The 27,471-nt window shown below is 40.8% G+C and overlaps 2 protein-coding genes and 1 pseudogene across 2 annotated transcripts; 1 reads left to right on the forward strand and 2 right to left on the reverse strand.

Annotated features, from left to right (window-relative positions):
• Nucleotides 1-1,593: 1,593 nt before the first annotated feature.
• LOC125345914 (olfactory receptor 13G1-like) lies at nt 1,594-2,520 on the reverse strand. The gene has a single exon (XM_048337976.1). It carries the CDS (start codon nt 2,518-2,520, stop codon nt 1,594-1,596), a length of 927 nt encoding a protein of 308 aa, XP_048193933.1.
• Nucleotides 2,521-15,442: 12,922 nt separating this feature from the next.
• LOC125342413 lies at nt 15,443-16,383 on the forward strand (annotated as a pseudogene).
• A 3,675-nt stretch (nt 16,384-20,058) lies between these two features.
• LOC125342422 (olfactory receptor 13G1-like) lies at nt 20,059-20,991 on the reverse strand. The gene has a single exon (XM_048334573.1). The coding sequence runs from the start codon at nt 20,989-20,991 to the stop codon at nt 20,059-20,061; it is 933 nt and encodes a 310-aa protein (XP_048190530.1).
• Nucleotides 20,992-27,471: the final 6,480 nt, after the last annotated feature.

Here is a 27,471-nt window from a genome sequence, read left to right on the forward strand (position 1 = left end):
AATGTAGAAAGTTTGAAAAGTAAAATAATGTATCACTCCAATTTAACAATGATCAAACTATGTCGAATTCGTGTTTCATCTGTGGAGTTGGGTTTCCTCAATTTGTAATACCAACATCAATACTATAGAACAATATTTCATAGTAATTTTTATTTACTTTATATTTTTGTCCTTTATATACCTTTACTTTATTTTATTAGAATTTTGCCCATGTACACCATTCCTTATGGGGTCTTGAACATGTTTCATGCGGTGGTGGATGAAGTGTGATATTGTGGGAATGGTGCAGGTCTGTGAAAAGGTTAGGGCAGAGGTTACAGGGAGTAGGGACACAGTACAACTCTACATCACTACCCTTTCCAGCACATAATCCTACTTTTAGTTATCTACCTTTAAATGAGTGGTGTGTTTCTTTTAAATGTATGAGCTCATAAAAAAGCAACAGAACCATCAAATAAATGGAAACTATTACAGACAGTTTGAGAATCATTGGCCTCAGTTATCTTGGTGGTTTAACTTTGTTTGAATGGCTTCATTGTAATTGGTTTCTGCTTGTAATTATTCAAGGAAGATCTGTCTAATCAGTTGTTTTGTTCATAGTCAACACTTCTAACTCATTATCATTGTGAGAATGTGAATTTTCTTTGGTGGCTAACATTTTTCTTGATCCTATCATTCATTAACTAACTGTATTTAAAAGGCAACCAAGCATGGTGGAACATGCTTTAAATTATGAAGCTTGGGAAGTAAAGGCAGGAAGATTGTGATTTCTAGGCCAGTACAAGCTACATAATATGACCCTGTATCAAAAGCAAATGAACAGAGAGACAAGCTAATGTGGTGATCTGAAAATAAATGAACATAAAAACAAATAATTAAATAGGTACGCAAATGCTAAGATCTGAGCACTGATAATACTCACTACTGTTGGGATATTAAATCTTCCTAATTCTCTCAGCACACATAACTAGGAAATACAGAACTATGCATGCATACATACTCAAACTCATACATATCAGTGTATTTCAGCTCATATCAATCTGTACATATGAACATACACATGAATTCATATTAGTATTCATTACTATAATCCAGCACCAACAGGATCATACACTGATAATTTTCTATATCCAAAAAGCCTAAAGTGGTATCACAATAGTGGATAGGTTAAAATGGCTTAAAGATTTTTACATTGAAAGAAACTACCGAAGTAGCAGTAACATTTAATTAAACGAGTCAAAGGTCTATCTTAATGTTTAAGATACTAGGAGTATAACAATGCATATGGCTTAGTATGAGGGAAGAGGTAACAAACAGTACAAGTAATATATCCAATGCCTAAAGTATGAAACTGTAACCTCTCTGTACATCAGTTTGATAATAAAAACTTGAAAAAACAAAGCAATGCAAATGGCTTAGTGAAACCTTTAGAGGAGTAAAAATAGCAGATATTATATTGTACAAAGGAAGTATTTCCTAAAAAGAGTCTCAGACAGATACCTCGGGGGACAAAACCTACATACTCCAGATTCAAGATGTGAGAAGTGTCAGCCCCTCTCCCGCCATTTTCAAAGTTCCTCTTCTCTCCTAGGGTCATCTGGCAAAAGACAGGAGCTTTCTGCAGGACGCTTTGAATTCTTTGTTTCTCAAGGTGTAGATGAGCGGGTTGAGAGAGGGAGTGACAGTGGTGTACAGAACGGCGATGACCTGGTCCATAAGCCCAGTGGAACCCATGGCTGGCCGGACATAGGTGTAGAGCACAGTAGAATAGTACAGTGTGACAACCACAAGGTGAGCTGAGCAGGTGGAGAAGGCACGCCGTTTGCCCTCAGCTGAGCGGATGCGCAGAATGTTGGCAATGATGCAACCATAGGAGGCCATGGTCAGAAAGAAGTTTAGGCCAGTCAAGAACATGTCTGCAATAACTGTCATGATGTCATTGATGAAGGTAGGGCTGCAGGACAGCAGTAGCACCGATGGAATCTCACAGAGAAAGTGTGCAATGAGGTTGGGTCCACAGAAGGATAGACGCAGGACCAGACAAGTGAGCACCAAGGAGTTGAGAGCCCCTGTAGACCACACAAAGGTGGCCAGAGACACACAAGCTCTGACACTCATCAGAGTACCATAGTGCAATGGCCGGCAGATGGCCAGGTAGCGGTCATAGGCCATGGCAGAGAAAAGCAGCAACTCAGATCCAAGGACCCAAGAGAAGACAAACATCTGGATGAGGCAGCCTCCAAAGGAGATGGTGTTCTCAGCTACTAGGCTCTGTAGGAATTTGGGCAAGACAGTCACCGTGCAGATAACATCCATAAGGGCCAGGTTGACCAAGAAGAAGTACATGGGAGTGTGGAGGTTGGGGCTGCAGTGGATGGCAGTGATGATCAGGATGTTGCCAAGAAGAGCCATGACAAACAAGATGAGTAAGAGACAGAAGAGGGTGTCCTGGAGCCAAGGGTCATCCACAAACCTCTGCAGGATGAACATGGTCACCGCAGACTGGTTTCCAGGGGCCATGGGTATCCTGAGCAGGACCAGAGTGGGTCTGCAGCTGGAGCTTCCTTCTTGAGCACAGATGAGCTTTGCTTTTACCTAAATGTCATTTTGTAATATGTAAAAATTCAGGAGGGGGTTAAGAGGAGGGGAAGGTGGGAGAAAAATGAGGGAGTGGGTAACAAGTATGACAAGAAATCTATTCACTACCTTACCTATGTAACTGTAACCCCTCTGCAATCACCTTAGCAATAAAATTAAATTTAAAATATTCATACCCTACTCCTTCCTTTACTGTTTTCAGGGTATCTGTTTTATTTATTTATTTATTTATTTATTTTATTTATTTATTTTCAGCCAGTCCTGGGCCTTGGACTCAGGGCCTGGCTTCTTTTTGCTCAAGGCTAGCACTCTGCCACTTGAGCCACAGCACCCCTTCTGGCCATTTTCTATATATGTGGTGCTGGGGAATTGAACCCAGGGCCTCATGTATACAAGGCAAGCACTCTTGCCACTAAGCCATATCCCCAGCCCCAGGGTATCTGTTTTAATTTCGAGGTCTTTGGTCCATTTGGAATTGATTTTGGTGCAGGGTGATATATAAGGATGTAGTTTTAGTTTGTTGCATATGTTGAACCATTTTTGCCAGCACCATTTGTTAAAGAGGCTATCTTTCTTCCAGACTATTTTTTTAAGCTCCTTTATCAAACATTAAGTAGGCATAGGTCTGTGGGTTCATTTCTGGGTCTTCAATTCTGTTCCATTGGTCTTCAGGCCTGTTCCGGTGCCAATACCAAGCTGTTTTTATTACGATAGCTTTATAATACAGCTTGAAGTTGGTTATTGTAACTCCTCCAGCACTGTTCTTTCTGCTTAGGATTGTTTTTGCTATTCTGGGTCTTTCATTGTTCCATATGAATTCCCGGATTGCTTCCTCTATTTCATTAAAAAATGGTGTTGGGATATTAATGGGTATTGAGGATGGAACTTCCTTAACAAAGACCCAGAAATGCTACGAATCAAAGAAAGGATGGACAAATGGGACTGCATCAAACTGCAGAACTTCTGCAGGGCAAAGGACATAGCTCGCAAAATAAACAGAAAGCCCACAGATTGGGAAAAGATCTTTACCGGCCATACAATGGACAAAGGCCTCATATCTAAAATATATGCAGAACTAAAAAAATTACATTCCTTCAAAACAAAACCACAAAGAACCAATAGCCCCCTCAACAAGTGGGCTAAAGACTTAAAAAGAGACTTCTCTGATGAAGAAAGGAGAATGGCCAAGAGACATATGAAAAAGTGCTCTACATCACTGGCCATAAAAGAAATGCAAATCAAAACACTACCCATAAAAGAAATGCAAATCAAAACAACATTGTGATTCCATCTCACCCCACTAAGAATGTCCTATATCAAGAAAACTAACAATAACAAATCTTGGAGGGGATGTGGCCAAAAGGGAACCCTACTTCATTGTTGGTGGGAATGTAAACTGGTTCAGCCACTCTGGCAAGTGGTACAGAGATTTCTCAGAAGGCTAAACATAGAGCTCCCCTATGACCCAGCAGCCCCACTTTTGGGCATCTACCCAAAAGACCACAAACAAGAACACACTAAAGCCACCAGCACAACAATGTTCATAGCAGCACAATTTGTCATAGCTAGAATATGGAACCAACCCAGATACCCCTCAGCAGGCAAATGGATCAGGAAAATGTGGTATATATGCACAATGGAATGTTATACCTCTATCAGAAAGAATGATATTGCCCCCTTCATAAGGAAATGGAAGGACTTAGAAAAAATTATACTAAGTGAAGTGAGCCAGACCCAAAGAAACATGGATTCTATGGTCTTCCTCATAGGGAATAACTAGCACAGGTTTAGGCAAGTCACAGCAGAGGATCACAATTTCCCAATAGCTATACCCTTATGAACACATAAGATGATGCTAAGTGAAATTAACTCCATGTTGTGGAAATGATTGTTATATCACTGTTGTAACTACTTTCAACGTGCTATGTGTAACCGTAGCTTTTATTATTGATGATCTTCTTGTATCCCCTTCCTGTGGTGTACCTACACTATTTCTGTATCTTATCTGAGTACATGGGAAACCGTGTATACTGGTATTAGAACTAGGAAACTTAAAGGGAATACCAAAATTGAGAGACACAGGGTAAAAAAGACAAACGACTACAAGGGTAATACTTGAAAAACTGTTTGGTATAAATGAACTGAACAACTCATGGGGGGAAAGGGAAAGGGGGAGAAGGGAGGGGAGAATGAGGGAGGAGGTAACAAACAGTACAAGAATATATCCAATGCCTAATGTATGAAACTGTAACCTCTCTGTACATCAGTTTGGCAATAAAAAATTTAAAAAAAACAAAAATAAAATAAAATATTCATACGCATGCAATGGAAAACCTTTCTGGTAGAAAAGCATTGCTTAAATTTACATTTTCAGATACAAAATAAACAGCAAACTTCTGGTTCTCTAACTACAGGGAAAGGCAGGTCAGTGAGAAATTCCACAGAGACCTGTCTGTGAACACAGATAGACACTGGGGGCTCTTTTCCACATCCTGACTAAACAGGGCTACACTTTCTCCTCTCCACTCCATGTGGGGCAGAGATGCCCAGGATTCCATGAGATGACCATGGATACATCCCCTACATTGTGTATAGCTGAGAGGATGGTGGCATTTGGGGTCAAATTGGCAATAGACAATAGGTAATGGGAGTCAGAAACAGGCATGCTTTAGCTCCAGCAGCCAATCTCAGAGTTTGGACCTGTGAAGAATAACCCACGAGCCTCCCACCATGTCTCTCCTTGGTGTTCTATACGTGATCCTGGAGATTCCGATATTGCAATACCCTTGCTGAAGTTCTCAGGACTGTTTGGCTTTTCCTGATTCTCTCCATCAATGTATCCAGGAGACGACTTTCTGGGCGATCCAGGAAGGGTAGTTCATGCTACAATGCCTCTGCTCACATTTCAAAATGTGCAAAGAAATCACTGTGTGATAAAAGTACTATCAAAACTGGAAGTTCCTCATACACCTTTTCCAGGGACTGGTCTTTATTTGAATGATTTTCTAACCACTGAGCCAATAAAGTTCTGAGCCACAGACTGTTCCTTCCCAGATTCCAGATAACTAGCAACCTTCAGTTACGTAAGAGCTCTACAAGTCACTGATTGTGTCCAAATGTTAATGTGGCTTCTTTGAATGTCCCAGGTGTGATGCAAGGTGCCAGATTTAGCAAACTGCAAGATTCTCAAGTGAATTTTGGTAATCAGTGAGAGTATTTGTAGACCAAGTGTGGCCCAAATACTGTCTGGGAAATGCTTATACTTAACAAATGGACATCCTGTGTTGTGTCTGGTCAACTTGGTCCTGACAAGACCAGATAACCCCTTCTCTCTACAAGAATATCTTAATGTCAAGATTAACACATGTCACAGATCAGCACAGCATTCCAAGTACCTCCCTGTTTCAAACTCCCTACTAACCTCCAACACCTCCCCTACAGTCACTTAACACAGAGACCAAGCAGAACCTACAACCTGCCCAGACTGTTTGGGGTGCCTGATAAGTGGACAATATGAGGGGCAATTCCACCTACCTAGGAGAGGAAGGTGTCTTCTGAATGTCTAGTATGGATGTGAGGTAGAAAACACATACAGGTGCCCTGGGAACAGGTGTGATGTAATGGTGAGTGTTAGTGCTGGGATCAGAGAGAACAGCTGAGAGGCCACCACAGCAGGAACCCTCCCACCCTGCTCTAACTTCTGTAGTAAAATATAGCTCCACATGCTCCTGAATTTCTATTGGTATGGAACTATCTTGTTTGGGGCATTGTGAACAACAGTCAACACTCTATAAAAAAGATAACTCCCAGGTCTTCAATACAATATTTTTAGTATGATTATTAATTATGTGATTTGGAGCTCAGCATGTGGCCCTGAGCATTCAGCCTGGGTTCCTGGCTGACACAAGAGTAAACAGATCAAGGGGGAGAGGAAACTCTGAATTGTAATCACCTAGGCCCACACATCCTCACCCTATCCTGCTGTGACGCCTGTCAGAACTCACCAAACCTCTTCACTGGACATCAGAAGTACTCACAGTATAGAGTCTGTGCCCTCCTGACACAGGAGTCGCTGGGGCCCTCAGGTGCCCACATGCAGCAAGTGAATAACCTGACTGAACAGAGGAAAAGGCTGATGAAGTACAGCCTGCCTGTAAACAGCACACTGGGCATCTCTAGACAAATGAACTAATCTGCGCGAATCCTAGGTGACAGACTGTGTCACAGGCAGATACACTTGCCCAGAGAAAGCATGGACAGATATTACAGCCGGGGGTCAGCTCCACATATCCTCCCCACCCCATTCACTCTCAGGGTGGCTATGATCCTGCTGTTTGGAAGCTGGCTCCAGATCATCCTGGTTACATAAGATTGGTTTTGGCTGTGTGATGCAAACCAAGCCATAAGGAGCTATGCCCTAGGGTTCACACTGAGGTGGCCTTGATGTCTGCCTGTGAAGTCACAACACCATCCCCAGACAGAACAGAGTCAATTGATCCCAGGGGCAGACAAGAAATGGCACAGTATCTTGCTGTTGCCTCACTGCTGCACATGGTAGAAAGTCAGATGCTGACCCAGAGCTCAAGTCCCAAGTCAAAACATTGACAGGAGATGGCTCTGGTCACTAATACTCTGCTGCTTCATATTCACCAGAAAAGGCTCTACAATCTTTGTCCCTTCTGAAGGAAGGCCTGTGTTCGATCCTCTGATGACAAAATGAGGATAGAAAGGAGTAAAACCTATGTCCTCTGTTGTGACTGACACAGAAAGCCAACTAGAGACTACCGGGACCTCAATATGGGAGAGAGGCCAGACAAGAGGGAGGCCTGAGATCAAGGGTTTCTCTGTCTCAGCCTGGACCCTTAAGGAGACCCGGAATCTTGTCCATTAACAGAGACTACTTCTATGGACATTTTATCTGTGCTAAATTCTGCTCTATGCCAGGAGCTCATTGATAAAAGGTATATATGGTGCTGAGAGTGGGTGGTAAAATTGATGTTTGGTGATCTTGATACTTATAACCTAGGAAGAAAATACAAGAAGCAAGATGTGGCTTCTCTGTGAAATCTACATTACCAACAGCAAACACTATATTGGTGCCACCTCAGAATCAGGCAGCTGAGATTGTGATTCTTTTCTAGAGATGACAGTAGTACCACAGCACTTACTTTTCTCACAGGACCTTCAGAAAACATACTTAGATTTCTATTCTGACTAAATGGATACATTGTCAATGTTTCTATGCTCAAATTCTAGAATTTGGCAAATAGTTGATCATGGCAACAATTGGCATTAAATGTATACTCATTCTTCAATAGAAAATGGTTTGTACTCTAAATAATAAAGTTCCCTTAAGTTTTTGATCACCTGTAAATGTGTCCCATCCTCATTCTTAAATTCACATGCCAATCACTTGCCTCCATATACATTCTATTATATTCCATCAATGCAACCATTTGTATACTTGTCTACCCACCAACTCACCATTCATCCACCGATTTGTCCATCCATGAATCCATCATCTATCCATCATCCTTCTATCCATTCGCTCATCTACTCTCAGCAATGCATCTGTCTACCTATCCATCTATCTATCCACATATCAGCCTATCTACCTAAATCTCCATGTATCCATGTATATTTCCACCTACCTAGCCATCTTCTGCCCTCCCATCTCTCCATCATCTACCCTAACATTCACCTACCTGTCTGCATATCCATTCATCCTTGCATCATCCATCTATCTGTTCACCCATCCAGCACTCATACAGTAACCATCCTCTTATCCATCTACCCATCCATCCACATATCCATCTACCCATTCATACGTCATCTAACTAAGCATCTAGACACCTGTCTTTCATTCCACTTACCCATCTGTCATTTCTCAACTCACACATGCATTCATCCATTCACTCATTCTACTACCTAGCCACAACACACCAAAACACAAATCAAATCATCATTCTCTTATGAAACCCCTAGGAAATTAATTTCATCATTTATTAATTTATACAAAAAGGCTAGCATTTGATCAGGAGTACATTGAATCCATAAGTCAATTTGGGAAGAATTAATACTTTGACTGTATTACACCTCCAATGCATGAAAATAAGACATCTCTCCACTATTTGGGTAATTTAACTTTTTAAACATTTTCAGTCCCTATTCATTGCCCTACACTAACAATGTTTTGAAGGTTTGAGTATTCATTCTTTCACATATTTTGCCATTGTATGTCCCTACATAGGGGAGCCTAGGCTTTTTGTAAAAAGTGCTTAAATTTGATTTCCAAAGACTGCTAGTCTGAAGATTTTTAAATGACATGTATATTGGCTTTATATCCTCTAACCATACTAAACCCATTTATTTCATTTACTTATTTGAGGTTGAATCATAGATTATTCTACAGGCATAGCCTCATCTGCAGATAAATACAAGCTACTCTTTTCTTCTTTTGGTATTCTTTATTTAATCTTTTCACATTGTTTTACTAGAAGAAATTTCTGGAGCATGGTTGAATAGAAGCAGGGAAAATAAAATGTGTTTCTTTTAGTTCTAAAGAAAAAACTTTCAGTTTTTGACCATTATGGGTAATGGTAGCACCAATTTTGGTACTACTTACAAAGTTGAGGTCTTGTTTTCCTAGTTCACTAGTAAATCCTTAATAAACAGGGTAAAATGCTGAAAAATGTGCAAATTAAATTGAGACAAAAACATATTGAAGAAAAGAAAGAATTTGGGTCAGACAAAGTATCAAATTGGTAGCTTTATTCTACAGAGTTCAAATAGTAATAAAAAGTAAGCTCTGGGAAGTGGCCCTGTGGCTCAAGTGGTACAGCATTAGCCTTAAGCACAAAGAGGTTCAGGGACAGCGCCCAGGCCCTGAGTTCAAGGCCCACTACTGACACACGCACACACAAACACACACACACACACACACAAAAGTAAGTTCTGAAGCAATGCTAAACAAAATTAAGCAATATATTGAACTGCTCAAATATAGAAAAAGGAAGGCAACAAACAGAAAACAAAATTCTTTGGGGATATGCCCATTTTCTTATGTGGCCTTCTCATGTCAATTATTAATTACAAATCCAGAGGATTCGGGAGGATCAGAGTGGAATCCACTTAAAATATAAATCTTCCACATAGGGTACTTAAATCTATGATACTCTGTAAGGTGAATGCAGGGGATGGGTGGGCGGGGGGCTGATATTCATATAAGACCACAAGATGAGGTTCCCTGCCCACTTTCCTCCTCATTGTTCTGCAGAACCATGTTCTGAAGCCAAGAGCCATGTTTAATTGCCCCTGGAGGAAATTTCTCTGACTTTGCTCCCCTAGAGTCTACAGGTCAAACACCTGCCATTTGTCTCTGTCATTGGAAAATTGAAGGCTTTGTACACTGTGATCAGAGAGTCAAGAAGACTTGGGACATGGAAAGAATGTCAGACAACACTTATCTTGGTCACAGTCCACCTTCACTCACTGAACCCAGAGTGATCAGCAAAGGTGAGTGCAGTCTTCTCTCACTCTCTGAACCTTCAGAGAAACATTCATTTCAGCATACATGTAGCATTCATTCCAGTACTTGACCCTCATATTCAGTGATACCAACCCATGATAGACGTTGCCTATGATTAAGAATTTTATGAAAACTGATTGGTCGCAGACAATTGGGCCTGTGCTCATATATATAATATATGTATGTATTATCCTAAGGTCCAGAGACCAGTGTTTGAAAGCAGAAAGTAACTTTTACTTTCCAGGGAAGAAGAAAACAGCCCAGTCATGCTGGTGCTATAGAAGCCCTGTCTACTCCAGATTCAGGTATAAGGGTAAATAGAACTCACCTAATGGAATATTTCTGGTCTATGACCTTAAGAGTCAGGAAAAACTGAGAAAATGAAGAGGTAAAGAATGTTTGATCTAAAGGCTGGCCTTATATGTGTTACTTCCACCAATATTCTCATAGGCACCAAGTTCCGCCTGTGCTCATGAGGTGCTGGCGTTATTACAGTTAAGACCAAATGAAAGAGCTAGAGACAGCCTTGCTCCTACTAATCCTGCAGGCTTGCCAACAAAACATGCTGGTCTTGTAGTCTACATGCTGCCTCAGAGTGCTGCTCTGAGTCCACTTGAAGCATTTGAAAAACTGCATTGTTTCTAAATTCTTCCCATGTTATCTCAAACACAGAGTGCCACCTTAACAATCAATACTGAATTCCCAAAACAAGCCAAGAGTCGTAAAAACTCTCCAGGTGGATGTGGCCCACCTCTCTATCTGGCCACGTGTGCACATAGAAAGTTGAGAAACTTATTCATTGATTTATTCTCTCTGGATTTTATTCTAGTATCTAAAAATGACAAACATACTCACCTCTTCAGTCAGCAGAATAGGCAGCCAATGTGCAAGGGTGAACTAGTTATTGAGTCATTATTTTCTAGAAGGGCCATTCTTACCTTTTTATCTGAGCAAGTACACTACAGAGAGTTTGTGTATTCTAGCAAATGGACCTTTCAATACATAGTAGTCTTCATTGGAGTATCCCAGGCATATAACCTTCATATGGAGCTTGGGCTTAAAGTGGTAGAGCACTAGCCTTGAGCAAAACATGTTCAGGAACAGCTCCCAGGCCCCGAGTTCAAGCCCAACAACTGCCTACCCACCCCCACCCCCCCGAAAAAGGAAGAAATTAAGAAAAAGGTAGTATGGCGTTTATAATCTTCTAGTAGCTACATTTCAGATCACTTTCGTTGTTTCTAGTGTATTTTTTCCCCTCTATATCATTACATTCCAACCTGAAAGCTCCGCTTGGTTAGCCAACAATGAATTAGCTCAAGTATTGGGAAATGCACTTATTTCATTATTAAGTGATGTTTTCGCTAGATTCAAATTTTGTGATTATCAATCATTTTGTTTTGTTTTTAAAATCAATCTTTCAAATGCCATTCTTAATCCTTAGCCTCATTTTTAAATGAGACACCAACTCATTCACATCATTGTTAATAGTTTTTATCTAATAAGACGTTTGTATTTTCTTTATCTCTGAATATCAGCAGGGTGACTGAAATGTGCCAAGATATGCTTTCTAAAAATATTCATTTTCAGATGACACTGTTCAAAAAGAAATGTAATCATTGCCTGATTTACGTAACTGTAACCCCTCTGTACATCATCTTTACAATAAAAAAATTGTTAATAAAAGTATTCATTCTCCTTAGGTATACCAAGCATCTGCCCATTGCTCTACCTTGCTATATAGTACTATGATGGGGCTTGGAATGACTGTTTCTCAAGATGTATTTTATCTTACTCTTTTTCTTTTTCCATATTTTACTAGCATGAGTTAGTTATACAAGGGGATTTTATGCTGACATACCCATATGTGCATACAATGTGCCTTCATCAGAATCATCCCTCCATCACTCTCCTTCAATTACAAAATGTTAGATTATTTGCAATACGTCACAGGCATTTTGTTAATGCTTTTTTTTTCTATTTCTCTCATCTTAGTACTGGATAAATTCTACTTACCTACATTCACATTCTTTGATAGAATTCCCATTGCCTTTCAAAATGTTATCTGGTGAGGTAAGTGTCAGTGGCTCATGCCTATAATCCTAGAAGGCTGAGATCTGAGAATCTCAGTTAGAAGCCAGCCTGAACATACAAATCTGAGACTTTCATCTCCAACTAACCATCAGAAAGCAAGAAGTTGACACCCCCATGGTAGAGAGCCAAATGAGAGCCCAAGGTCCAGAGTTCAAGCCCCAGGACTAGCACACAAAAATAATTATCTGATTATTGTTCATTTGAGATATTTGACTTCAAATCTCTATAGTTTCATTTGATGTTTAACTTAGTTTTACACTTTATATTGATACTTTATCTGTATGCTTATTCAGCACAATTATATTTTACATTGGCCTTTTACATATTTACAAAAGTGTATTTTATAAGTTCTTATCTTCCAATTCAAAAATGATGAGGTCAGTTTATATTGAATACTTTTTACTTGTGTACAGACCACATTTTCTCATTTTTCATATATGTATGTGTGTATATATATATGTTTTTCAGTATTGTACAGATTATAGATAATACACTATGGAGATTTGGATTGTGATATATAACTGTGAAAAGAATAGATTTTTGTCTTACCAGGTACTTCACTTGGCTAAAATGAAACTCAAACATTTTTCTTCTCCCTATGGTTGATGAAATCTCAGGTCAGTAACACAGTTGTTGTTTTCCATTGGATGGCTTGGAGACAGACAAAGTGATAGATGGCAGACAAACAGACCTATACACACACACACACACACACACACACACACACACACACACACACACACATACACATTTTGGAGTATTACGATGCTTTATATGTGTGTTTGGCCACTCTCTCTTCTTTAGATCGATCTACCAGATTTTTTACCACTTCTATAGAAAATTAAGATCTGAGAATCCCACTAATTTCAATTTCTGTTTGTTTTACCAACTGCACACCTAGGTAGGTTTAAGTGTGACCTCAAATGAAAAACCATGCATAGAAAAAAAAAAAACCCTGGTTAAGTTCTTTCTTTTTGTACATAGATCATAATCCAATGCCTGACATTTCTCAAATGCTTTTTTTTTTTTGACCAGTCCTAGGGCTTGGACTCAAGGTGTGAGCATGGTCCCTGGCTTCTTTTTGCTCAAGGCTAGCACTCTGCCACTTGAGCCACAGTGCCACTATATATGTGGTGCTAAGGAATTGAACCCAGGGCTACATGTATAGGAAGCAAGCACTCTTGCCATTACGCCATATTCCCAGCCCCTCAAATGCTCTTTTAATCATAGTTGTATGGATCTAGAGTGGATCTAGTTTAAGGTTTATACGTTATTTTCCATAAGAGCTGATTTAATTTCCCTTATAGTATACAGGGTTCTTTGTGTTAACAGCTTCTTCCACACTTAGTAATTTTGGTCTCTTTGATAATAACGATTTTAACAAAAATAAGGTGACACCATTCTTCTTTAAATTTGAATTTCCCTGATTAATAATGTTGAAAGTTTTCTGTACTTAGCTATGACAGGGTTGGGGAGTAGAGTAAAAGGGGCAGAGCTGAAGAGCTAGATTCAGGGTTTACAAGATAAGGGGTAGCGTACAGATACAGATGAACACAGTGTGAAACCTAGCAAGAAGGAACACTACACCATCTCAGCAGGGTCTCCTATGTCATCCTAACTGTTGGCCACCTAAATGACTTTCTTTTGAGAAACATATATTCATTTTTCTCATTGGTTATTTGTTAGAATGTTAGTTAATTCCCACATATTCAAGGATTTGCCTACGGTGTTGATGAAATATATGGATAGAAGGTTTTCACCACTTCTGTAACAGCAAAGAAGTATGATCAGGCAAACACATTCTCTGCCAGGGAATATGTAGATAGGTACAATATCTAGAGTTTGGGATAGGTGGGAGCTGTAGTATTAATAGTGATGCTTGTCTAACTCAGAAGTTAGTACTGCCAGGAAAACAGTAGGTCGCAAACCCTACTATAGAAAAAAGCCTTAATAACAAAGACAATGAATTTGTTGCTGCAAGGATTGTGATCAATGAACTACTGTAAGGTAGTAAGGAAAGTGTTCATCTTGGTTGAATGGCCTTGATTTATAGTGGGTTTCACTAAATAGATTGTGGTTGTGCTGGATCTTGAAAAATGAAGGCCTTTTAAGCCCTTGATGAATGAATAAATAAAGTGCATATTCAGGGAAGAAGAAATGTGAAGAACTGGAACATCTAGAATCACAAGTGAAGGGGTGGAGTTTAAGCACAAATGAACTCAGAGAAAACACTGTGAGATGGGCCCCAGCAAGCTATAGAGCTACTGACTTGCCTGGAGAGCTATAGTCAGCATGAAAGGAGAAGAAGAAAGACACAAATTAGGGTTTCATTTTAGGATACTAACCTGGCTAAGGTGGAGAAAATGTGAGAGGATACTGTAGCAATAAATTAACCATCCTGGAATTTTTTTTCAAAGCCTGAACTGACAGAATTGCTGAGGATATAAGCTGAGAGCATGTATGCATAACATTTGAAGAGCTTTGCCTGTGGGCCTCAGTAACCAGATGGATGAGAAGGGGAGGAAAACACAGCAGGCTATCTTTATCTCATTGAGTAGGTCTCTTCCAAAACTCTACTATGGCCAGAAACCGAAAACACAATGATGAGGTAGAGTGTTGTGTCTCTGATTCACAGAGCTTATATCTTCACCCCCATACACTGGCTGGCTAAAGGTGCCCTGCCCTGTGTTGTGATAAAAAAAATCCCAAGTGGAGCACATTTGCTGAATGGTAAGGAATCCAACTTCAAGAGTGTTGAGTTTGAAATGTTTCTGACTGATCAGGGCAGAAAGTGCACAAAGTCCTTTGTCTCTGTATGCCTGAGTAGGGTGGGAGTTAAATATCCTAAAAGTCATATTGAAGGCATATAAATCACAGGAGTAGAAATAATGACTGGTCACTCCTGAATGAGGTTGTTCCATATACACCTACAGGCCAAAACCACCTAGAGAAAGGCATATGTGACTTTCAGAACACAAATCTAGAGGATGAAATGTTTGAAGGTAAAAAAATAACAAAAATTGATATGTGGCTTCCAAATGATACTGGGTAGACATTAAGGGACAAATGGGCTTCCATGAAGGAAATACATTCACTTCTAATCCTCACATCAGGATACATTTGATCATGATCACATATGAAAGCCAGAGTCTGAAGTGAGTAAACAGAGAGTGATCTCTCCTCACAGACTTATAGATGCAGGAGTGGGACCAGGGCTGTTCCCTTCAGATGGCAAGCTCCAACCAGACACTGGTCACCGAGTTTGTTCTGCAGGGGTTCTCAGAGCATCCCAGGCTGTGACTGACCCTGACTGGCTACCCGCTGTCCCTGTACTCTGTGGCAATAATGGGCAATGTTCTGTTGCTCATTGCTTTGGTCATCTACAGCACTGGCCTACATAGCACCATGTATTCTTTCCTCTGCAATCTGGCCACCATGGACATTGTCTGTACCTTCTCTTTGCTGCCTAAGGTGCCAGTTGGCCTCATTGCAGACAAAACTCCATCTCCTTCCAGGAGTGTATGACCCAGCTCTTCTTTCTTGTCTGGTCTGCATCCTCTGAGTTGCTGCTGCTCATAGTCATGGCCTATGACCGCTATGTGGCCATCTGCTTTCCCCTGCACTACAGCTCCAGGATGAACCCATGCACATGTGGTGCCCACATGGCTGTAGGCGTGTGGGCCATATGTGCCTTAAATGCTTCCCTAAACACTGGTCTGATGACAAGGCTGACATTCTGTTGTCTCAAGGTCATCACCCACTTCTTCTGTGAGATTCCTCCTCTCCTGCTGCTCTCCTATAGTCCGACACGGGTAAACAACATCATGACACTCTTGGCCAATGCCTTCTATGGAGGCTTGAACTTCCTGCTCACCCTGCTGTCCTATGGCTGCATCATCAAGAGCATCTTGTGCATGCATTCAACTAACGGGAAGCTGAAGGCCTTCTCTATCTGCTAATCCCACCTCCTCGTGGTCTATGTGTACCACTCCTCTGTGTTCTGTGCCTACATCAGCCCTGCCTCCAGCTGTAGTGCAGAAAGAAGCAAAGTGTCTGGTGTTCTGTGCTTGACCTTGAGCCCTACTATGAACCCCCTCATCTACACTTTGAGGAACAAGGAAGTAGAGAATGCCTTGCAAAGATGTTTGCTCTCTCTCCAGTGTTAGGTGGATATATGCTGTCTGTTTTTCCCATGTGTTTATTGGAATTAACTATATATACTAACAAACATCAAAAAATTAAACAGTTCCATTTGCAGTAATACCAGATGACATTTATTAATGATGTAGAAAAAATGCTCAGCTTTGTATGAAATCCTATGAGCCCCAACACCCCCCACAAAAAAGCTGAAGTTATTTTAAGAAAGAAATTCAAGTTTGAAGCATCACACTTTTAAATATCAAACTACCTTGCAAAGCTATAGTGATCAACATTTTAAGGTACTGGTATAAGTATGTGCATGGACCCATGTAACAGTGCAGAAAGCCATAAATCCACAGCCAATTCATCATTAACAACAATGACAAGACCAAACCTGTAGAAAGAACAGTCTCTCCATTAAATGGAGTAGGGAAAACTAGAAACCCCATGCAGAGGAATGACACTGAAATTTAACTTATACTACATACAAAATTAACTATAAATGTGTTAAAGTTTTACATGTAGGGGCTGGGAATGTGGTTTAGTGGTAGAGTGCGTGCCTACCATGCATGAAACCCTGGGGTTGATTCCTCAGTACCACATACAAAGAAAAAAAAAAAAAAGAAAGAAAGAAAACAGAAGTGGTGCTGTGGCTTACGTGGCAGAATGCTAGTCTTGAGCAGAAAAGCTCAGAGACAGTACCCATATCCTGAGTTCAAGCTCCTAGATCAGGACTATTTAAAAAGAAAGTCTTATACTTTGAGTCCTACACAGATACACGAGAAGCCATGTCCACCCAGAACAAGCACTCTACTCAACCACGCCAAGTTAAACTGAAGCCAACCAGCCATCCCCAGCTCTCACAAGCCCCTTCCATCAGATCCAGATTCCTCGGTTTCATACATGTCAGACTCAGATATTTGTAGAATATGCCCCCCCCCCCAAAATTTTTTTTTGGCCCGTCCTGGCTGGGTCTTGGACTCAGGGCCTGAGCACTGTCCCTGGCTTCTTTTTGCTCAAGGCTAGCACTCTGCCACTTGAGCCATAGCGCCACTTCTGGCCCTTTTCTGTATATGTGGTGCTGGGGAATTGAACCCAGGGCTTCATGTATACAAGGTAAGCACTCTTGCCACTAGGCCATATCCCCAGCCCTCCCAAATTAAAAAAAAATGAATAAAAGTTTTAGGTGTAAGTTGTGAACCCATAAAATCCCCAAAGAAATCATAGAGAAATAACCCCATAACATTTTTTACTTACAATTATATATTGGATATAAAAGCAGAGGCAAAAATATATTTAAACTACAATGACTACATCAACTGAAAAGACTTCTGCTTACCAAAGAGGAAACAATAATTAAAAAGAAAACGCACTGCTCCAGATGCTGGTGGCTCACACCTGCAATCCTAACTTATCAGGGAGCTGAGATCTGAGAATCAAGGTTCAAAGCCAGCCCAAGAAGGAAAGTCTATGAGATTCTTTTCTCCAATTAATCACCAAAAAGCCAGAGGTGGAGATGTGGCTCAAGTGGTAGGGCACTAGCCTTTAACCGAAAAGCAAAAAAAAAAAGGAAAGAAAAGAAAAAGAAAAGTTCAAGGATAGCATCCTGAGTTCAAGCGCCAAAACTGGCAAAAGAGGAAGAAAAAAAAAAAAAGGAAAATGCTAACCATGGAGTAAGAGGAAATGTTTGCAAATCTTATAGCTAATAAGTGGTTGATATTCAAAAACATTTTTTAAAAAACTAAACAAGTGAATAGACGTTTTTGCAAAGAGGATACAGAAATGTCTTAAGGTTTTGAAACAGTAAGTCTTATTCAAAGATTCACAACAACACTAATCACCTAGAGGTTGCCTGTCAATACCACAATTAATATTACCTCAAACCTCTAAGAAGGTTATTATCAGCAAGACAAAAAATAACAAGTGTTAGTGAAATGGGGAGAAATGCAAATTTGCACACTAAGGTTTAGTACTGCCATCACACAAAGCAATATGGAAGTTCTTCAAAGCATTTTAAAATAGAACTCTATATGGACAACCAGTACTGCCTTTGGGTATATATTGAGACAAATGAAATCAGTGCCTTAAAGAGATATCTCCACCCTCATGTTCACTGCATACACAATACACAATATCCAATAAAAAGAAAGCAAATGTCCACTGATGTATAAAGAAAATGTGTTGCATATATTAGGTATACAGCAATATATCTAATATTCAGCCATGTAAAGGAAGAAACTCTAATTTATATGGATGAATCTGAATGGTGTTATGCACAATGAAGTAAGCTAAGCTGAGAAAGACAAATGTCACATTCTCATTTTGTACAAAATCTAAAATCCTGGTGCTGGGAATATGGCCTAGTGGTAGAATATCTGCCTCGTATACATGAAGCTCTGGGTTCGATTGCTCAGCATCACCTATATAGAAAAAGCCAGAGGGGGCATTGTTGCTCAAGTGGTAGAGTGCTAGCCTTGAGCAAAACGAAGCCAGGGACAGTGCTTAAGCCCTGAGTTCAAGCCCCAGGAATGGCAAAACAAAACAAAACAAAATCTTGAACTCATAAAAGTAGAGATTGGCTGGGTGCTGGTGGCTCACACCTGTAATCTAGCTACTCCAGAGGCTGAGATCTTAGAATCACAGTTCAATACAGCCCCAGGCAGAAAAGTTCCCATGAAACTCTTATCTCAAATTAACCACTCAAAAACCAGAAGTGAAGCTATGGCTCAAAGTTGTAAAGTACTAGCCCTGAGCAAAAAGAGCTCAGGGACAGCAACTAGTCCCTGAGTTCAAGCTCCACAACCACAAACAAAACAAAATGTAGAGACTGGAAGGTGGTCACAGGACAAGAGTCAGGGGTGAACAGGAAAGGTGGGTAAGGTACAGAATTCATGGTCATTGGGGCAATACAATATGAATGGCAAGGGTGGGAAACATCCAGCCCAAAATAATTTGGTACATGATGGGACAGCCAAGTGTACTTCTTATATGCTCCTTAAGTGTCACTGGCCTTCTATGTGAGTTGATAATTTTTTCATGGATTACAAATGATGTTATAATTATTCAAATTTTTCCAATGGCAGAATCACTATTTTAGTTGAAAGCACTTAAAAATGGTAAATTAAGCTGGGTGCTGGTGGCTTATACCCATAATCCCAGCAACTCAGGAGGCTGAGGATTGCAATAAAAAGCCAGCCTGATCAGGAAAGTCCTTGAGACTCTTATCTCCAGTTAAAAGCAAAACTAACCTTGAGCATTAAAAAAGCCCAGGGACACTGCCCAAGTCCTGAGTTCAAGCACCAAGACCCACATCAAAACAAGCAACCCAACAACAACAGCAACAACAACAAACCTAACCAACAAAACAAAACAACAAAAAAACACAAACGTGTACATTAAAAGAACCTATACTTCTTAGTTAAACAGCTAGTGACATCTAGTTAAATGAGTCAAAGGTCTTAATGTTTAAGAGAACCTAATGTACAAACATAAATTTTAAGGTACTAGGAATGTAGCAATGCATGTGGCTTAGTGAAGCCTTTAGAGGAGTAAAAATATCAGATATTCTATGGTACAAAGTGTGGCATTTCCTAAACAGAGTCTCAGACAGACAGCCCAGGGGACAAAACCTACATACTCCAGATTCAAGATGTGAGAAGTGTCAGCCCCTCTCCCGCCATTTTCAAAGTTCCTCTTCTCTCCTAGGGTAATCTGGCAAAAGACAGGAGCTTTCTGCAGGATGCTTTGAATTCTTTGTTTCTCAAGGTGTAGATGAGCGGGTTGAGAGAGGGAGTGACAGTGGTGTACAGAACGGCGATGACCTGGTCCTGGAGCCCAGTGGAACCCATGGCTGGCCGGACATAGGTGTAGAGCACAGTAGAGTAGTACAGCGTGACAACCACAAGGTGAGCTGAGCAGGTGGAGAAGGCACGCCGTTTGCCCTCAGCTGAGCGGATGCGCAGAATGTTGGCAATGATGCAACCATAGGAGGCCATGGTCAGAAAGAAGTTTAGGCCAGTCAAGAACATGTCTGCAATAACTGTCATGATGTCATTGATGAAGGTAGGGCTGCAGGACAGCAGTAGCACCGATGGAATCTCACAGAGAAAGTGTGCAATGAGGTTGGGTCCACAGAAGGATAGACGCAGGACCAGACAAGTGAGCACCAAGGAGTTGAGAGCCCCTGTAGACCACACAAAGGTGGCCAGAGACACACAAGCTCTGACACTCATCAGAGTACCATAGTGCAGTGGCCAGCAGATGGCCAGGTAGCGGTCATAGGCCATGGCAGAGAAAAGCAGCAACTCAGATCCAAGGACCCAAGTGAAGACAAACATCTGGATGAGGCAGCCTCCAAAGGAGATGGTGTTCTCAGCTACTAGGCTCTGTAGGAATTTGGGCAAGACAGTCACCGTGCAGATAACATCCATCAGGGCCAGGTTGACCAAGAAGAAGTACATGGGAGTGTGGAGGTTGGGGCTGCAGTGGATGGCAGTGATGATCAGGATGTTGCCAAGAAGAGCCATGACAAACAAGATGAGTAAGAGACAGAAGAGGGTGTCCTGGAGCCAAGGGTCATCCACAAACCTCTGCAGGATGAACATGGTCACCGCAGACTGGTTTCCAGGGGCCATGGGTATCCTGAGCAGGACCAGAGTGGGTCTGCAGCTGGAGCTTCCTTCTTGAGCACAGATGAGCTTTGCTTTTACCTAAATGTCATTTTATAATATGTAAAAATTCAGGAGGGGGTTAAGAGGAGGGGAAGATGGGAGAAAAATGAGGGAGTGGGTAACAAGTATGACAAGAAATCTATTCACTACCTTACCTATGTAACTGTAACCCCTCTGCAATCACCTTAACAATAAAATTAAATTTAAAATATTCATACCATGGAATGGGAAACCTTTCTGGTAGAAAAGCATTGCTTAAATTTACATTTTCAGATACAAAATAAACAGCAAACTTCTGCTTCTCTAACTACAGGGAAATTCAGGTCAGTGAGAAATTCCACAGAGACCTGTATGTGAACACAGATAGACACTGGGGGGCTCTTTTCCACATCCTGACTAAACAGGGCTATACTTTCTCCTCTCCATTCCATGTGGGGCAGAGATGCCCAGGATTCCATGAGATGACCATGGATACATCCCCTACAGTGTGTATAGCTGAGAGGATGGTGGCAATTGGGGTCAAATTGGCAATAGACAATAGGTAATGGGAGTCAGAAACAGGCATGCTTTAGCTCCAGCAGCCAGACCCATGCTGTGATAACAAACAGCAGTCTACAACAGTCATCTCCATGGCTTTATAAATCCCTTCCATCCTGGAGATTCAGCCATCGGGACCACATGTCTGGATCCTCGGACTCATAGGGCTCTCCCAGATTTATGCTATTAGTCAGTCCTGGGTCACCAAGCAAGGCCTGCTAACATTGTACTGGCTCTACTCACATTTGAAAATGAGCAATCAAAAGTTCAATGTCATGGAAAGCATCATCACAGCTGGTGTCCCCCACTCCCATACTCTCTTCCATGGGCTGAGCCTCATTCTCTTTGCTTTCTAACTGCCCCACCTACAGACTCTCAGTCACACTTTGTTCTATTTTGTCTGTGTAGGACGAATAAGCCTCAGTTACACAAGAGCACTACTAGTCATGGGTCATGTGGCTATCCCTGAATGCTGCATGTTTCAGACGTGGTGCTAGATTTATTTCTGGTAATGAGTGATCATTTTTAGTATGAATTTGGCCTAAATCCTGTGAAAGAAATTCTTGAAGAGAACATCCTGTATTTTCTCTGAGCATCTGATCCCAAACACAACCAGATCCCCTCTTCTCTTCTCTTTATCAAGATGCCAGTGGCTCACACGTGTAATGCTAGCCACATTGGAAGCTGAGATCTGAGATTTATCCAGAAAGCCACAAACAGACACACACACACACACACACACACACACACACACACACAGAGAGAGAGAGAGAGAGAGAGAGAGAGAGAGAGAGAGAATTAACACGTCTGAATGGCTATCACAACAGCTCAGCATCAGCATTGTAACCACTTTCATTTCCTAAGTACCATTCTCACCTCCAATTCCTCTCTTGCCGTTGCCAAACCAGAGGGACTGTAGAAAGACTGCAGCCCCAAACTCCTGCTTAGGTTCCTGAAAAGATGCAAGTGGGCAATATCTGAAGCAGTTTCTCCTACCTAAGGAAGGGAGATGTCCTTTCTGTGTCCTATGCACCTTTAGGATGGATAGAGATGGAAACATTTGCAAATACCTTGAGAAAAAGTATAATAGGATGGTTACTGCTGGGGCTGGATGCAGAGTACAGCTGAGAGGCCACCAGAGCAGGGACCCTTTCACTCTTGTCTAGCTTTTGTGGTAGAATACAGCTCCATATGCTCCCGAATCACGAATGATATGCAACTATCTTGTTTGGGGGGCATTTGTAAATGAACTCTATAGAAAACATAATGCCTCTGTTTCCAAGAAGCAAGTAAATTGTGTGACTATGGAGCCCACCACCTGATGCAGGGCATCCACTTTGGCTCCCAGCAGAGTCAATAGGGAGGAGGCTAATCTGTGACTGTCCCTGAATCTGCTCATATTCCTGTGATATTTATCAGAACTCCTTCTTCCCTGGACATCAGAAGTATTCACAGAATAGTCTGTGTCCTCCTGACACAGGAGCTGCTGGGGCCCACAGGTACCCACAAACAGCAAGTGAATAAACTGACTAAACAGGAGAAGAGGCTAAATAAGTACATCCTGCCTATAACCAGCACAACAGGGCATCGCTAGACAAATGGACTATTCCACGTGAGCCCTAGATGACAGGCTGTGTCACATGGCAGATACACTTGCCCAGAGAGAGCATGGACAGGTATTAAGCCAGGGATCAACTCCACATGTCCTCCCCACCCCATTTGTGCTCTTGGTAACTATGATCCTGCTGTTTGGAGGCTGGCTCCAGATCATCCCGGTTACATAAGGTTGGTTTGGGCTGTGTGATGCAACCCAAGCCCTAGGGAGCAGATCTCTGCTCTGATCCTGGAGAGCAAAATAGCCCTGGAAGTACTTGTAAATTCATTTAAAACCACTAATTTACTGTGATCTAAGAACATGGGTGAATCCTGTGTCCCTTCAAATGCCAGCAGTAGAGGATGTCAAACATTATCCCTTGTGTCTGAGCTGTTAAAGTAGCTCAGTTAATGTGAGCACACAGTCCTTCTAGAAAGAATTGGCAGACCTATGGTTAGCCAAAGGGAAGGCCTGGGAAATGCCAACCTCCCATTCTACCTCTGGGGTCTATAGTTAGTATTTCTGCTAACTCTGTGACAAACTACTTAGAAGCTCCATCATCAGCTATGAACTTGAATTCTCTGCATAGATGTTAAAAGTAATGCCTCACTAATTTTATCAAAAATGTGCATGCATTTCTAATAAGTTGACACGTTTTATCTTATGAAGGTGTTTTTGTTGTTTTTATGTTATCTTTAAGTACTTGCACAAAGGGGTTTCAACTCAGCATGTTAATTTATGAATACAAAGCATCTTGATCAGTGTTACCCCCAAAATCATTATCCATCCAGCTTGGAAGAAGACAGCAGCCTAGCTTGGCACATACCTTGATGTCCACATCACTGGAGCTACATTCCTTTTTCGTATTTTTTGTGTGTTTTATTTTGAATTACCTTAAGTTCATTCATCCCTTTATTTCTCTAATTCATTATTAATCCTATATAGGGAGTCACTTCAAATTTCATAATTACAAGCATATTTCCCTTAAAGCTCTTGAAAATCATTACAATACCTACTTTAAGGTAATTATTTGAACATCTTGGTCAACTCAAGGACTGTTAACTATTTACTGTATTTGGTACACATTTTCCTATTTCATTACTTAGTGAATGGATATACCATAAAGCTTTTTTCTAAGAGTGGTGAATTTGTGTTCTGGTAGACAGATTGCCAGTGGATCTAAGGAAATGTAGTTTTATACTGTGCTAAGGGCTTAATGTGATTTTTTTTAACATCTTGATCTTAGTCTAAAGACAAATACCCTAGTCTTGTGATATAGTCTAGTGTTGAAGTAAGTGTAGGCCTTGTGGGTTGTAGTGAAGATCATGAATGTTTGCCAAGCCCATTTTACATGGATTTCAAACTTAATCTCTCTCATAGGAGGAGGTAGATGAAACATCTGTGGTCTCTTTGAGCCTTCCAGGAATAGCTTGGCCTTATTTATTTATTTATTTATTTATTTTGGCCAGTCCTGGGCCTTGGACTCAGGGCCTGAGCACTGTCCCTGGCTTCTTCTTGCTCAAGGTTAGCACTCTGCCACTTGAGCCACAGCGCCACTTCTGGCTGTTTTCTGTATATGTGGTGCTGGGGAATCGAACCCAGGGCCTCATGTATACAAGGCAAGCACTCTTGCCACTAGGCCATATCCCCAGCCCCGAGGCCTTATATTTTTTAATTTTTGTCTTTTATGTAGAGTTGTGGTGTCTGTCAATGTCTTGATCCTTCCTTGTGTTCTCTGAGACATTTATTTTCAATTTCCACTTGCCCTGCTGGCAATAATCTGTCCTCTGATACTTGAACCAACAGGTTGTGGTTTGAAGATGGCTGCTAGCAGCCGTATACCCTAGCAATCATGGAATTTATTCAGGGAAAAAGTCTGTTTAATGACTCAAATATTATTTATTGTTTCTGTAGCACTCTACTGCTTGAGCCATGCCCTGGTTGAGGAATCAAATATTTTTAAATTAAACATTAGTTTTATTGGTGAATATATTGGCAAAATGTAAAGAAAACTACAAATTCTATAGATCAAAACTGTACATATATTTTATTTACTTTTATTAAGTAGTTACACAAAGGGGCTTTGATCTTTGATTCCAGAAGTCAGGTTATGAGTACAATACATCTTGATCAATAGCACCCCTTCCATCATTCTCCCTATCTTTCCCCATCTCATCCCTACCCTCGAGTTCTGTAATTGTTTTTACATATATACATTGAATATAATGACATGTTCTCCCTCTACACGAGAAACTCAAGCTCCCAACCTCTTGAGTTTCTGGCTTATTTTGATCACTCTCCATTATCTAGTACAGTTTTGGTTTAAAAAAAAAAAAACTTTCTAGGGAAAAAAAAAATTAGGTGCCAGTCCTGGGATTTGAACTTGAGATCTAGGTGCTATCCCTGAGCATTTTTGCTCAAGACTAGTGTTCTACCACTTAAGCCATAGCTGTACTTCCTAGAAATTTTATTTCTTTTTTTTTTTCCCAGTCCTGGGGCTTGAACTCAGGGTCTGCGCACTGTCCCTGGCTTCTTTTTGCTCAAGGCTAGCACTCTACCACTTTGAGTCACAGTGCCACTTCTGGCTTTTTCTGTATATGTGGTGCTGAGGAATCGAACCCAGGGCTTCATGCATTCTAGGCAAGCACTCTACCACTAGGCCACATTCCCATCCCCGAAATTTTAGTTCTTATGAAGATTTATGAGATATGGCAATAGACCCCTGTCTTTTAAATTTCTCCCCATAACAATTCTATAAAATGCCTACATTTTATTTTGAGAAGAAAGACAATGGAGCTTTCTGATCATCTGAATATGGGACTTGAGGACAACAGGCTACCAAAGGTTTTGGTGGGCAAAGTCTGAGGCCACTGTGGCCCAATTAATTGTGTGCCCCAGCAATAAGGACACATAAAGCCTCTATCAGAAATTGGTTTAGCAACTGGAGAAACAAGAAATGACAGAATCTAAAACGACTAGGAGGGGAGAGATTACAAAGATTAAAGAAGAGATAAATCTGATTGAAAATAGAAAGACCATTCAACAAATAAATAAGACTAAAAGCTGGTTCTTTGAGAAAATAAACAAAATTGACAGACCCCTTGCAAGACTCACAAAAAAACAAAGAGAAGAGACTCATATTCGTAAAATCAGGGACTCCACAGGAAAAATTACAACAAGTACACACGATATTCAAACAATCATAAGGAGCCATTTCCAAAACCTCTACTCAGCAAAAAACAATAATTTTACAGAAATGGATCAATTCTTAGAGAAGTATAAACTGCCCAAACTGAACCAAGAAGAAATAAATCAACTAAATAAACCAATAACTTACGGTGAGATACAAGAGGTAATCAAGAACCTCCCTACTAAGAAAAGCCCAGGCCCAGATGGATTCACCAACGAATTCTACAAAACCTTTAGTGAGGAGCTAATTCCAATACTCCTCAAACTCTTCCGCGAAATAGAAACGGAGGGAGAAATCCCAAATTCATTCTACGAAGCTAATATCATACTCATCCCCAAACCAGGCAAAGATCCAACAAAAAAAGAGAACTACAGACCAATATCACTAATGAACACAGATGCAAAGCTCCTCAATAAAATATTAGCTAACAGGATCCAGAAACTGATCAAGAATATCATACATCATGACCAAGTAGGCTTCATCCCTCAGTCACAAGGATGGTTCAACATCCGTAAATCAATCAATGTAATTCACCACATAAACAGAACTAAAATCAAGAATCACATTGTTATCTCAGTCGATGCCCAAAAAGCCTTCGACAAAATACAACATCCATACCTATTAAAAGCTTTGGAGAGAACAGGAATAGATGGAACATTCCTCAAAACAATAAAAGCCATATACAACAGACCAACTGCTAATATCATATTAAATGGAGAGAAACTTAAATCATTCCCCCTAAACACAGGAACAAGACAAGGATGCCCACTCTCCCCACTTCTGTTCAACATAGTGCTGGAATCCCTAGCCATAGCAATAAGGCAAGAGGAGGACATCAAAGGGATCCACGTCGGCAAGGAAGAAATCAAGTTATCCCTATTCGCAGACGACATGATCTTATATCTCAAGGACCCAAAAAACTCAGTACCCAAACTCCTACATCTAATAAACCAATTTGGCAAAGTAGCAGGATACAAAATCAATCCGCAAAAGTCAGCAGCTTTTCTGTACACCAGCAATAGACAAACAGAAAAGGAAATTATGGAAACAATTCCATTTACAGTAGCCAAAAAAAGAATAAAGTACCTAGGGATCAACTTAACCAAGGACGTGACGGACCTAT

Source organism: Perognathus longimembris, chromosome 2, assembly GCF_023159225.1.
Source record: "Perognathus longimembris pacificus isolate PPM17 chromosome 2, ASM2315922v1, whole genome shotgun sequence".
NCBI lineage: Eukaryota > Metazoa > Chordata > Mammalia > Rodentia > Heteromyidae > Perognathus > Perognathus longimembris.